At 41.1% G+C, this 15,148-nt stretch overlaps 1 protein-coding gene across 1 annotated transcript in view; it reads right to left on the reverse strand.

The window, feature by feature from the left end:
- The window catches only part of LOC126176734 (UNC93-like protein), a 515,292-nt gene that overhangs the window by 149,999 nt on the left and 350,145 nt on the right, over window positions 1-15,148 (reverse strand). Inside the window, exon 4 of the mRNA XM_049923903.1 lies at window positions 12,094-12,301. Within this exon, the coding sequence (XP_049779860.1) occupies window positions 12,094-12,301 (208 nt within the window). The remainder of the gene's footprint in view (window positions 1-12,093; window positions 12,302-15,148) is intronic.

The raw sequence follows: 15,148 nt of genomic DNA on the forward strand, positions 1-15,148 counted from the left end.
GCTCAAAAAAGACTTCGTGTTTAGAGTACACGCGATCTAATAAACGATTGCATATGCAGCCTTACAATGGTGAAAAAAATCGTCACGTTTTTTTAAATTTTCTATGAAATTTATATTAACGAACAATGTTTCATTAATTTTGTTGTGTGTCTTCTTATTTCACGCTACTTGTGTACAGGCTAATGTACGAATAAAACTGAAAGAATAGAGCTCCCCAAGATATAGTTTTCATTGATCGCTTAGTTCACATTATGTGAAGATGATTTACATCATTTCTTGAGTGCCAATAAGGAAACACGTTAAGCTGTTTCTCGGAATTAGACTAAGTTCTTTGTCGACAGGAAATCACGGATAGGAAAGTGGATGGTGCTGTGTGGGCGTAAAACCCTACCAGTACTTAAATTTTTAAAAAATTAAATTCAACAACTCCGAGCACACGCTCAAAGGAACATAAGTAAGACATTGAGCGTTTAAATGCCTCAAATGCAAAACCAAAACTTAATATCTAAGACAGTAGACTACAAGGTAAAAATCATCTGCCCCTTAGAATTTCCTTAACTCCACAACAAGGTGTCACAAAAAACATACCACAAATAACAGGGTAACAGTAAAATGATGTCAAGAACCAGGGGTAAGTAAGTATGGACTTATTTTCTGTTTGTTCCATCATAAGTGCTACTCCCCAGTTGCTTTCCTGTCATTATAATTTCTTTGAGCACATAAAAACAAATTTTAACTATGGAGGTGAGTTCGGTCTTTGCAACTAAATAAAAAGCAGTTCGTCTACGCTTTTTGCTCTTTTATGAAGCGTCCTCAGTGGCCTGTAGTATACGTTTGTTTTTTGTATATAACAAATGTTTTCTGTTAAATCAGCTGTAGATCTACAGATAAGGCAATACCAAGGAGGGTTCAGAAAGGGAAGAGAATGCGGTAAACAGATCCGGTGGCTAAGAACAATATTAACACCGAGAAAGTCCAGCAACAACGCAGTAACATTCGTCGACTTCAAGAAGGCCTGCGACTCCACAGATGCAGAAACCCTCATCAGCACAGTGGAAGAAATGAAGGTGGACGACAGACCGGGCATCTAATCCAGGAAACATTAACAAAATACAACATTCAAAGTAAAGTTAAAGGGAGAGATCTCGGAACCATTCGAAATGAAGACAGGAGCGAGGCAGAGAGATGGCCTAGCAGCATTTCTATTTAATTCAGTTTTGGAGAAAATAATCTGGACTCGGGACAAATGAGTCAGTGGGGTTAAGATGAGAGACCACGCATATAACCCTCAATATTAAATATCTGACCATCGCTGTTGGTACAGCCGTCATAACAAACAACAGAAAGAAGGTCTAGGGTCACTACACGAAATCTCAGCCAAAACAGGACTACAAACGTAATATGAACAAAAACACTACATTTACACAAAATCCCCACACAGCCATATTCTGATAAGCAAATATGGACAACAATCAAGGATATGCAAAAACAAGAGAGGAAAATAATGATAAAGATCAATGGGCCGGTTCAGAGAGATGGAATATGGATAGAGAGACCGATAAAAGAACTGCAATAAGAGACAGGCGGTTACAAACAACATCACAAAAAAGGGCAAAGTTCTACAGACACATACATAGGATGAACGATTTTTAACATAGGGATGACTAATACAGTGGAATGTCTCAACATAGTGAACACCTACGAAGAAGACGTGACAGTCAGGAAAGAATACAGAGAAGAATCGAAAAATCGGAAATATCAGACAACGCCACAGAGAAGAAAAGAAGAAAGAAGTGGACAGAAGAGACGAAGAAGAAATAATGACTATATGAGAGGCTTTTGTAAAGAAAATATAAATAGACAAAAATGCCATAAAAATTGATGGTGTTTTATTCCTTCCCTTAGGGGGCAATTAACGATAATATTAATAATAACAAGAATAATAATAATAAAACTAATAAAATGTGTTACACAGTAGTCACAAGTATGTTTTTATTTTACATTTTCTCTTTTTGTTCTCTTGTTTTTCATGTTAGAAACTGCTATTGCAGCACAAGTTTCGTGAGGTTAAGTTGTCGATTGGTTTTGCGATTTCTGGTGTTCTCAATCCATGAGAATCGTCCTGGAGACGTATTTACTCTTTCTCCATACTCCAGGTGGCCAATGTTTGGTGTTTTTTGACCACATTTCACTTGCACTTTTCACTGCGTCCTGATTGTGTTTGTGTTGCCAATTGTCGTTATGTGTTTATCATTCGTCTTTCATTAGGTGTGTGTGTGTGTGTGTGTGTGTGTGTGTGTGTGTGTGTGTGTGAGAGAGAGAGAGAGAGAGAGAGAGAGGGGGGGCGGGAGGGAGAGAGGAATTCAGGTAACTCAATTCCGAATCAGTATCATTTCAACCTATCACATCAAAGCCAACATTATCTCGATAATCTTGTCACTAATAATTACCGTTTTGCCACAACGATATATCAGTATTCGCGTACGTCTTGACTTCGAATTTATTATTTAGGCTCGTTATATTTTACATCTCTGTTATTCCAGAATGTGATTTTCACTCTGCAGCGGAGTGTGCGCTGATATGAAACTTCCTGACCGATCAAAACTGTGTGCCAGACCGAGTCTGGAACTCGCAAGGTTCGCAGAAGAGCTTCTGTGAAGTTTGGAAGGTAGGAAACGAGGTACTGGCAGAATTGAAGTTGTGAGGAGGGGGTTGTGAGCAGTGCTTGGGTAGCTCAGATGGTAGAGCATCTGCCCGAGTTCCACTCCCGGTCCGGCAGACAGTTTTAATCTGCCAGGAAAATTTATCTCTGTTATTGATTTTGTGGTTAACGTGATCAGTTAACTATCGCTTATATCGATGTGGTCTTTAATTACTATCTTTCTTCTTGCAAGGACTCTTTGATATGAACGTTTTCTTGCAATGTCAGGAGTCTTTTGGTGTAACTGTTACTCTAATATTTTTCACGTTCTGCTCCATGTTGGATGGTTCACGTCCATATTGTCTGAGGTATTCCGCAAAATTAACTTGGGTAATGTAACACTTGCAGTTTCTTATACGGTCTTTATAACTACATTTAAATTTCTGCCTGTCGTTCCCAGATACACTAATTCACATTCTTGACATTCTAACTGGTATAAATGTGACTAGAGTGTGTTTATTGCTCTGTAGCAATGTGTAATACCTGTTTCTTTAGAAATCAGTATTTAAAAAAAAAAAAAAACAGGTACATCATGAAGGCATAATTTGAATGGGACGGAAGTCGGGTAAATGTGAATTATGTACAGACAAACAAATGGTTACAACTTTAGAAAAACTGAATGATTTACTCAAGAGAAGCAGCTTCATAAATTGGGAAAGTCAACAAAGCGATGTTCCATCTCTGACCCTTATACTCGTACAAGGAGTTATTCGGCCTCGCACTAAGTGATGAAGTTGTTGGATGTCTTCCTGTGGGATATCGTGCCAGACTCTGTCCAACTGGTGCACTAAATCGTCAATATCCCGAGCTCGTTGGAGGACTGTGCCCAAAATGCTCCAAATCTTCTCAGTTGGGGAAAGATCCAGCAAGCTTGCTGACAATGGCAAGGACAAAGACAAGCAGCGGAATCTCTCTGCATGTACGTGTGAGCATAATCTTGCCAAATATAAGGTCACGATGGCTTGCCATGAAGGGCAACGGAACGGGGCGTAGAGTATCGACCACGTATCGCCGTGCTGCAAGGATGCCGCGCGCCACAACCATAGGAGTCCAGCTTTAAAAAGAAATGGCACCTCCCGACCACCACTCCTGGTTGTCGGGCCGTACGGTGGGCGACAGTCACGCTAGTATTCCACCGCTATGTGGGGCGTCTTCAGACATGTCTTTGGCATGGAATCTTATGAAGTGGAGTAGAATTGTGGTCAGTGATGAGCCACGCTCCGAACAGAGCTCCGATAACCAGTGATGTACTGCTGAGGGATTGAGGTAACTCATTTCCCAGTCATTATCATTTCAACCTATCACATCTAAGCCAACATTATCTCGATAACAATCAGTCACTAACTAATAACCGTAATGTCATATCGATCAGTGTCTCGATAGCTAAGCCATCTTTCGGCCTACAATATTTAAATGTATGCCAACTATCGATAGGCTGTTTTCTGTAGCACTTGCAGCTTCTCTATCTTGTCTGAAGCAACGTAGATCCACTGAGAATACATGTACTCCAAAATGGAGCGTTATCACTTGAGGTTTATGAAGACGAGAGTGAGTTTCGCTCCGAAGAAAATATGTTCAAGATCTAAATCTCATAATGCATATCATCCCTAATGAGACCACTTATACGTGTGTAGCTTTATCACTCTGCCGACCGGCTACTTCATTTCATTTTACAAGGTCCTTTATTAATGCCTAGAGTTTGTTGGTATGTAATACTTCTTTTTTATGACCTACTATGTTGGGAAGCAATAAAAGCCCCAATATTCTGGCTACAGGAATGGAAACCTAGTTTTGCATTTTTCGTCACGTAAGTTCAATACTACACTCGTATTTAATTTTACAAGGACAATATGACGCTTAAGGAGGTTAGGACGTCAAACGGGCCGACTTGGAGCAGGAGAGCCACCACAGGACATTTTAATTTCCACTATCCATAATTTTACAAAGAAATTCATAAAACTTTGTCAGCATGAGCAGCAAGGATTCAGGATTCACACTCACAGAAGTGGAAGTTACAAAAAATAACAAAACAATTTTTTACATGAGAAATTTCACCTTCTTTTCACTTACCATTGGCTGCATTTGTTGCTATAGGTACATTTTTCTTCATAATTAAGAGAGATTCTTCGACGAATTTTGCACAGCATACAAACCTCATTTACAGGTGTATAAAACTCTAGAATATTTCAAATCTATTAAAAAGTGTGGTAAAAATTAAAATCATTATCTATAAAATTTGAGTTTTTTGTAAACATGAAGTTTAAAATGTTGCATCCCGTTCATTTTTCATAAATTAAATAAATTCTAGAATTTCATACACCTGTAAGTATGGTTTGTATGCTGCGCAAAATTCATCGAAGAATCTCTCTTACTTTTGAAGAAAAGTATACCTACAGTAACAAATGCAGCCCATAGTAAGTGAAAAAAATGATGAAAGTACACATGTGAAAAAAATTATTGTGCGATGTTTTAATACTTCCACTGCTATGAGTGTGAATCTTAAATCCTTTCTGGTCATGCTGACAAAGTTTTATGAATTTACTTGTAAAAGTAAAGACAGTGGAAATTAAACTGTCCTGTGGTGCCTCTCGTGCTCCATCCAAGTTGGCCCGTTTGACGTTCTACCCCCCCCCCCCCCCCTTAAGATTTTACTTCATTTTTTACACGTTTGCTTTTAACGTCCTTTTATGATGCAACAATTCATTCTTTTAATGTTTACAAGAACGCACAATGCACATGGAAAAAAATGTTACTCAAGAGTATATTCGTACATTCAAAATACATTGTTGTGCAAAACTCACGGACGAAATAATCTTAACGTAATGTGTCACTAACGGGTAGGATAACTCGGTGTAACATAGATCGTACATAAAAATAACTGCTACTATACAGTACAGAATGTAAGTGAGATAAATGCGCAATGGAACAATAATAACACTGAAATAATCGCTAACCAAAGCCACGTCACGGTTCGTAATAGGATGTATGATCAGCACGGTCGGCCAAGAACGCTCTGAAACGTGCTCCCATGTTGGCCACAAGGTTGGTAATGAATTTTTGTCGTAGAGTGCTACACCAGAGCGACTGACAACAGGTGCATGGGTCGTGTTGCAACGCGCAGGCCAGTCCATTTTGCGGAATACCGTCTCGTTCCGCGAGTTGACCCACCTGCACTGTTTGATACGGTCGCACATTTTCAACCACAAAAATGAGGTCAGGGCCGAAAGCACAGCTGAAAAAGACGCACACGGCGACGCAGAACAGAATCACAGTAATGTTGACCGGTCTGTGGACAGTGTTGAAGGAACAGCAGGTCAGTACGCTAGTATACATTATGCCTCTCCACCTGGACCACCAAACCGACCATGTTCGACGATGTACCTGGGTGCATTACGTGTTCCACTTTTCACCGTAAGAGCGCATGTCCAGCATTATGACTAGCATTGGAGCCTGTTGCAGAGCATGCATTGCCACCCGTGGTGATCACATAAAGAACTTCGTCCCGCCCTTTGTAATGTCGCGGAGATGGTCATGAATCTCGGTGACTTCAATAAGACTATCGTCTTTTAAAAAAATGCTTATTCTATTCACATTGCCTATTTCTTTCAGTTACGTACTGAACTACACCGTAGCTGTTCTGTCTATGTACGGTCCAAGTTCCATCAAGCTATGTTACTTTGCAGTAACACATCTCGCGGTAGTTACTTTCGTGCTTAAGTTTCGCACATCTGTCTGAGCGACCATCGTCGCGTCACTTACTGTTGTTAATTTGTATCAGGTATGGTTATTTAACAAAAATATAGGCATTGTAGCAAACGCAATGTCCATTTATGAAATACCAATATTGATGTATCGATTTCTTAGAATTTTTAAATTTGAAACTAAAATAAAATATCAAAGTGCACGCTCCATTTGTTTCAACAAACGTTGAACGATTTTCTAACTACAGGCAAGTGTTGTCTAGCAAAAAATGTTCTCTCAGTTAGGAGAACGTCTGCATGCTGACTGTCATACACTGAAATGGGTCTCTGATGGTTATACAACTATTCTCATGCATCTCCAAAGGACGAGATTTCTTAAAGAAAAAAACAGCTATTTTAAATTAATTACTCTTTTTAAAATTTCAGTTACCCATTACTTTAGTTCCTTTTATAAATCACTTTCAATTCATTTTTATCAATTTCACTTCAGAGAATGAAATTTTCTCTCTGCATCAGAGTGTACACTCATGTGTTCCTGTGGCACAATGAAACTGTGTGCCAGACCATGTCTCGAACCAAGGACCTTTGCCTTTCGCAAGAAAATGCCCTAGCCCCCTGAGTTAGCCGAGCATGACTGACGACCACGTCGTCACAGCAGTACTTCTGTCAGTTCCTAGTCTCCCATGCTCCAAATTTCACATTAGTTCTTGCCCGGCCCGGCACACACTTTCAATGTGGCAGTCACTTTTGCATTTTATAGATTTTTCATGTCATTTTATTGATAATTGTTAAGGTATTTGTGGTTATTAATATCTGGGACCTACGATTACCGGTTCTTTATTACATTTGTGAATTGAATCAGTTCTCATTATCCTGTACTTCCCCGATTCCTCGAACGGGCGTGCGGCCCTGACAAGAACTTATCAGAATGAGAAAATCTTAATACGATATCCCAAAGCAAACCCCACCTAAATCTGATAGCCTAAACTAATACTGTACAATAATTTAATTAAAGAGCAGAATATAAGAAGAAGAATACACCAACGCAATTTGCCCGCTGTTGACCACATGCACAACAGATGAGAAAAGCAAGTCAGTGAACGTCAGCACTAAGAGAAGATAAAATTTTCATTGAACACCATCTACATAAATAAAAATATAAGTGTCCGTTTATTTGAAATCTTGTATCTCCTAAAATTCTTCATCGATTATTTCCCCAATTTTTATACAACGTTGCATTTGAAAAATACTTTAGCGATTTACTTCAAATTTTTGTATTATACCCAAGTGAACACTCGGATGGATGTACGCTACATACGTTTATGTATATAATAACTGTAAATATAATATGTAATGGGAAATGTTGTTGCCAAATATCGCGAAAAGCCCTTCAGATATTTACAGGACACTCTAACACACATTCTTATGGACATAGGCTATACAGTTTTCGAAGCAACGTTGTTAAGTTTTTCTGTAAAATCCCAGATAATTACAGAACACTTTAATACACATTCTTATGGACATGGGATATACAATTTTCTAAGTAACGATGTTCAATTTTTCTGTAAAATCCCACAGCGAAAAAAGAATATTCCGTTTCTCGTTTTTCTGTGAATATGTGGGGTTTTCTTTTCTTTATCGCAATGTGTTTTAACTAATCTAGTAGTGCATTCAGCCCATTACAGAAATTTTTTTCTCTCACACATATTCTTTCTCATTGTATTTATTTTTAAACAAAAAGTGTACACACAATAATGTGCAGTTTTATTTTCTCATTTTTATCAGCTTTCATAGAAAACAGAAATGTTGTATTTGTGTCTTATAAGATTATGATTAAATACTACTACGGAATTTGAATTTGCAACAGCATAAAAAAAAGCTTCAAGATCAGAAAGAGGTGGTGGACTACATGAACAGAGAAGGAATACAGAAGGAAACGGACAAAGAGACATGAGAAGGAGGAGACGCAAAGTGAGTGGGATAGGAGGAGACTGGCAGAAAGAGATGATGAAGAGGACAGATAGGAGATGCGATGAGGGACAGAGAGAGAGCGGACGATGAGGAGATGGACAACGGGAGGGGGAGGAGAAGACAGAGAGAGAGAGAGAGAGAGAGAGAGAGAGAGAGAGAGAGAGAGAGAGAGAGAGGTGAACAGGAGATTAGGGTATAATTATATATAATTTCCAGAAATATGTAACAACTGCGAATCATTGCTGGGGTTCGCTAGAAAACAATGAAATACAGATTTTCAACGTTTAACGTTCTAGGCCCTAAAGAGGCATAGTGACAGTTGCATTGTGACCTCTTGCACAATCCAGATTGAGAAAGCCAGACATCTACATCAAAATTATTTCTCTGTAGTTCAGAATTAAGTGCCTGGCAGAGGGTTCCTGGAACCATCTTCAAGCTACTTTCCTACCATTTTACTCTCGAACGGCAAGCGGGGAAAACGAACTGTTTATGTTCGAGCTCTGATTTCTCTTATTTTATTACGCTGGTAACTTCTCCTTAGGTAGGTTTCCGCCAGCACAATAGTTTCACACTCTGCGGAGAAGCTTGGTGACTGAAATTTCATGTGAAAGTCCTGTCGCAGTGAAAAGCCCGGTTGTTTTAATGACTACCACCCCTATTCATGTATCATATCCGTGGCACTCTCTCTGCCATTTCGCGATAATACAAAACCAGCTGTCCTTCTTTGAACCTTTTTCATGTCCTCGTTCAATCTTATCTGTTGCGGATCCCATACCGAAAGAAATACTCCAGAAGAAGGAAGTCAAGCGTGGTGCAAGCAGTCGTCTGCACTAAAGCCTGTACACACACTGCAGCAAATAACAACTTGTATAATTGCAGCACTCCGTCCAATGGCTCAGTAGAGCCAAGCACTATCCGGTCGTTCAGATAGAACCGATGCTCCGACTTTACAACAAGCTGCTAAAAGCCAAGGCACCAGCGCCAACCTGGCTGCCTCTGCTCCTTAACTATATGAATTTTCTGCATCACCTCAGTCGGTGAGTCCTCTTGGGAAGTTGCTAGCGGTGATGCCTTCTTGTGGCTATACTGATACCACCACGTCTCCGCTACGGCTCCCTCCGATGACGACGCCAGCGTCCGTATACATGCGGCCACTATCACCAGGCACGAAGGGACATAAACAAAATCGGTCGGCGCCATACCTGCCCCAATTCCATACGCGAAGTCTTGTCCAGCGCTGTCCATGGACCCCGGCGCTGACTTCAATTTGCCTTCCGGTGCAACAAATGGCCCCACCTAGCCTTGGCGTGTCCCTGCATCTGGCAGACTGGCCACGACCGAAGTGAATTACCTGCACTGACACCAACTGTCATGTGGGGCTAGAATTCAATGGTGCGGTAAATAGCCAAATCATGTCACAACACACCATACACTGAAAATTAAAAATATCATCAAAATACCATAAATTTGTTGTGTCAGGCAGTAATATCTGACTTCAACCCTCTTGGAGCTTATATTCTTCGCACTTATATCGTAGACTTCTCCGCAATGCACTTCTACCTAGGTACGTCTGCAAAAGGGCTGGATACATACATACATACATACATACATATGTTAATCCTTGTTCCATAGATCAAGAATGCGACATTTCGTAATAATGTGGAACGTATCACTTTAACATGTTTTCTTTACACAAAATAATTAATTCTTTTTTTTTTTTTTTTTTTTTTACAGTTACTACTTCATATCTAAGTATTCATCTACTGAGTAGATGGAGTTGTCATTCAGAAATTCTTTTCATTTGCTTTTAAATGTTTGTTGGCTACCTGTCAGACTTTTAATACTATTTGACAAAAGACCAAAGATTTTTGTGGCAGCGTAATTCACCCTTTACTGTGCGAAAGTGAGATTTAATCCAGAATACTGAAGATTATCCTTTCTTCCAGTGTTGTAGCTATGCATTTCGCTGTTATTTTTCAATTGGGATGGGTTATTAATGACAAATTTCGTAAGTGAATATATGTTTTGCGAAGGTACTGTGAATATCCCGAATTCGTTAAATAAATTTCTGCAAGGTGATCTTTTAAACGCTTTTGTGCAATGAATACTTCATCTCTTAATGGCGAATTTCCCGAAAATACGATGCCATATGAAAGCAGCGAATAAAAATAGGCTTATTAGGCTAATTTACTGATGCATTTATCACCAAAATTTGCAATAACCCTAATAGCATAAGTAGTTGAACCTAACCGTTTCAGCAGATCATCAATGTGTATCTTCCAATTCAATTTCTCATCAATGTACACACCAAGAAATTTTGAGTATTCTGCCTTAGCAACAGACTTCTGTTCATAGTCTATATTTATCAATGATATTGTGCCATTTACTGTAGAGAACTGTAAAAACTGTGTTTCTCAAAATTTAGTGAGGGTCCATTTGCAGAGAACAACTTAATGATTTTGTGAAAGACATTATTTGCAATTTCCTCAGCTGATTCTTGCTTGTTGGGTGTGATGACTATACTTGTATCATCTGCAAAAAGAACTAGCCTTGCATCTTCATGAATATAGAGTGGCAAGTCGTTAACATATATTAAGAACAGTAAGGGACCCAAGGCTGAACCCTGTGGGACACCATTCTTGATGCCTCCCCACTTAGAGGACTCTGCTGGATTTGCAGACTATCTGTTTTGTTAATTTAGAACTTCTGCATTCTTCCATGTAAGTATGAATTAAACCATTTGTGCACTGTTCTGCTCATATCACAATGCTTAGGCTTATCTAGAAGAATTTCATGATTCACAAAGTCAAAAGCCTTTGAGAGATCACAAAATATCTCAATGGGTGATGTTCGGTTATTCAACGTATTTAATCTAGACGTAGATCTTGCAGTATACCTTGTGGTGGCCTGTTCATCTGATGTGTCGAGATGCTTCACTGTGCACTTTGGCCTCTCTTTGCGCACGGGCATACTCATCGGATAGAGCACAAAGGTGGATCAACACGCTACTTTTTCCACGTCATTGTACAAGGGACAATCAAAAACTGCCTTTCGAAGGGCGTACATTGCAGAATCGGAATGCCAATGAGTCAAAATCGCCATGAGCATTGAGGTGATCATCCCACTGGTGCCCCAGGTTGTAGATACACATTTGGTGAAAGTGTCCTGCTGACTGGAGAACTTCTTAACTATCTGCTGCACACCCTAGTCCAAGTGGAATCGTCGGTGATTCAAAGCCTCTTTTAAGGGACCGAAGGCGTGATACTCGCCTGGGGATAGATCAGGACCATAGGCCGGATGCGCGAGTGTATCCGAGTTCGATGAGGCTGACCCCCCAGACTGCATGGCATCTTGTGTCGAATAGTGACTAGCACATTCCACAATGATGGTTTTCCACAGACATGTTGCTCTGTACACATTCTTCGTTCTCCTATGGATGTCTGCTGGCGGTTGTTCTTCAGCAGCCAAGAAAAGAATGACAGTGCATTTGTCCTGAATGGACGCATTTGGTAATAACGGCTCTGCAGTTGACGTTTCCAGATTTGTCACCACTAATCCCTTACATTCATGTCGGTGATTATATGACCACATAGAAATTGCACATATGCTTGAGCAACGCGGTGAAATGTAAACTTTTTGTTTGCCATTAGTAATACAGGTGAATATGGGAATTGACATGGATTAAGCTTGAGCTTCATGAAACTGTGGCATGCGACGCACCTGCTGAGGGAGTCGACTCCGATGCCGACGAGGAGGCAGGCGCTGACCATGCAGGCGAGGTAGGCGGCGGCTACGATGTAGATCTTTTCGTCCGGGGGCCGCGAGGCGGCCGTGCCGCCGCTGGCGGCGGAAGGCAGGTAGTTAGCGCCGCACACATCACCCAGGTCTCCCGTCAGATTTTTAGGCGTTCCCGAGCCCAGAGAAAACACTGCACACAATCAAACAAAAGAATGCACTCGTATCAGTAATTAGAATACTATCTTTTGGTCGATAAGCTCACCACACTAAATCTTTGTCACCCAGTTAAAAGAACACACTGGTCTCTATGGAACACTGTAGATGATGTGTGTGGTGTCACGTATCTATACCACGCCATGGGCGTCATGAACAGGGTGAGTCACCTAAAATTACCGCTGCATATATTTCGTAAACCACATCAAATACTGACGAATCGATTCCACAGACCGAACGTGAGAAGAGGGGCTAGTGTAATTGGTTAATACAAACCATAAAAAAATGCACGGAAGTATGTTTTTTAAGACAAACCTACGTTTCTTAAAACTGAACACTGTTAGTTTTGTTAGCACATCTGAACATATAAACAAATACGTAATCAGTGCCGTTTGTTGCATTGTAAAATGTTAATTACATCCGGAGATATTGTAACTCAAAGTTGACGCTTGAGTACCACTCCTCCGCTGTTCGATCGTGTGTATCGGAGAGCACCGAATTATGTAGGGATCCAAAGGGAACAGTGATGGATCTTAGGTACAGAAGAGACTGGAATAGCACATTACGTCCACATGCTAACACCTTTTTATTGGTCTTTTTCACTGACGCACATGTACATTACCATGAGGGGTGAGGTACACGTTCGACGGGCGTTTCATAGGGCGTGGAGGACGCATAAATTGGCCAGCCCGTTCTCCTGATCTTACACCTCAGGACTTCTTTCTGTGGGGTACGTTAAAGGAGAATGTGTACCGTAATGTGCCTACAACCCCAGAGGATATGAAACAACGTATTGTGGCAGCCTGCGGCGACATTACACCAGATGTACTGCGGCGTGTACGACATTCATTACGCCAGAGATTGCAATTGTGTGCAGCAAATGATGGCCACCACATTAACATCTATTGGACTGACATGTCGGGACACACTCTATTCCACTCCGTAATTGAAAACGGAAACCACCTCACCCCTCATGGTAATGTACATGTGCGTCAGTGAAAAAGACCAATAAAAAGGTGTTAGCATGTGGACGTAATGTGCTGTTCCAGTCTCTTCTGTACCTAAGGTCCATCACCGTTCCCTTTGGATCCCTACGTAACTCGGTGCTCCCCGATACACACGATCGAACAGCGGAGGAGTGGTACTCAAGCGTCAACTTTAGGTTACAATATCTCCGGATGTAATTAACATTTTGCAATGCAACAAACGGCACTGATTACGTATTTGTTTATATGTTCAGATGTGCTAACAAAACTAACGGGGTTCGATTTTAAAAAAACGTAGGTTTGTGTTAAAAAACATACTTCCGTGCATTTTTTTATGGTTTGTATTAACCAATTACACTAGCCCCTCTCCTCACGTTCGGTCTGTGGAATCGATTCGTCAGTATTTGATGTGGTTTACGAAATATATCCAGCGGTAACGTTAGGTGACTCACCCTGAAGTTGTCAATGGAACTGCAAATTTTCGTCAGCTGCCAGCAACGGTTGCACGGGATCTGGTGGACCCAATGGTGTGTGTGCACTGAGCCACGCTTCCAGCGGGTCAGTACCACGTGGGCCCTCTCCCGCCGCGTTGTAGGACGGCCAATGATAGCCATACTGCCCACTTGCCATCAGTGCCACTTCGCTACCTGATGCTACGCAGATGCCGCCTAGTTGTGGCTCCAACACCATCGTTCCTGTTTCATTTCAGAGAGCCTCATCCTTGCTGCTATTGTACTAGCTGGACTCTTTTTCTTGCAGCATTGTTTGTAATGGGTTTTCGTACGTTTGGAGAAGTACATGTTAGTAAATCTTCCGTTAACTGTGTTGTTTCCTAATAATTTCTGCCATCCTTGCGGGTGTGTACCAAGTCGTACACAATAGTGTGGAAAAATATCAGTCAGTTACGTGATCACACACTGCTGACGTAAGTCATAGTATCGGAGTGGTATGTATATGCCAATCGGTTGTATGGAATCGGCTCGAAAAGGGTCGCCTGCATGAAGACGTTACAGAATGTTAGAAAGTATCTACCAAATTTGGATGTGCCCACAACCTCACCTGTAACGTAATAATTTCCAGTCAATGATCGGTTCATTTGAACCAGAGAATCCAGTACTCCCCATGCAAACATAGCCCACACAATTATGGAGCCAGTACCAGTTTGCACAGTGCTTTGTTGACAACTTGGGTCCATGGCTTAGTGGGGTCTGCGCCACATTCGAACCCAGCCGTCAGCTCTCACTATTTGAAATAGGGGCTCATCTGAGCAGGTCACGGTTTTCCAATCGTATAGGGTTCCAGATATGGTCACGAGTCCAGGAGAGGCGTTCCAAGCGATGTCGTGCTGTTAACAAAGCACTCGCGTCGGTCGTCTGCTACCATTAACACCAACTTTCGCGGCATTGCCATAGGGAATACGTTCGTCGTACGTCCCACATTGATTTCAGCGGATATTCCATGCAGTGTCGCTTGTCTATTAGCACTGACAACTCTACTCAAACGCCGCTGCTCTCGCTCGTTAAGAGTAGGCTGACAGTTACTGCGTTGTCACCGATAAGCCGTACTGTCTGAAATTTGGAATTCTGGGCACACGCTTGACACAGCGGATCCCGCAGTTCAAAATTCCCTATTTTTCCGACATGAAATGTTCCATGCATCTAGCTCCAACTATCATTTCGCCAGTCCGTGTTCAAGGTCTGCTAATTCCCGTGTCATACGTCCATAATCAAGCCAGAAATGTTTTCGTGTGAATCACCTAAGTACAAATGACAGTACCGCCAACGAACTGTCCTTTTATACCTTATGCACGCGATACTGCCACTGTCTGTACACGTGCA

The sequence above is a fragment of the Schistocerca cancellata genome, chromosome 3 (assembly GCF_023864275.1).
Source record: "Schistocerca cancellata isolate TAMUIC-IGC-003103 chromosome 3, iqSchCanc2.1, whole genome shotgun sequence".
Lineage (NCBI taxonomy): Eukaryota > Metazoa > Arthropoda > Insecta > Orthoptera > Acrididae > Schistocerca > Schistocerca cancellata.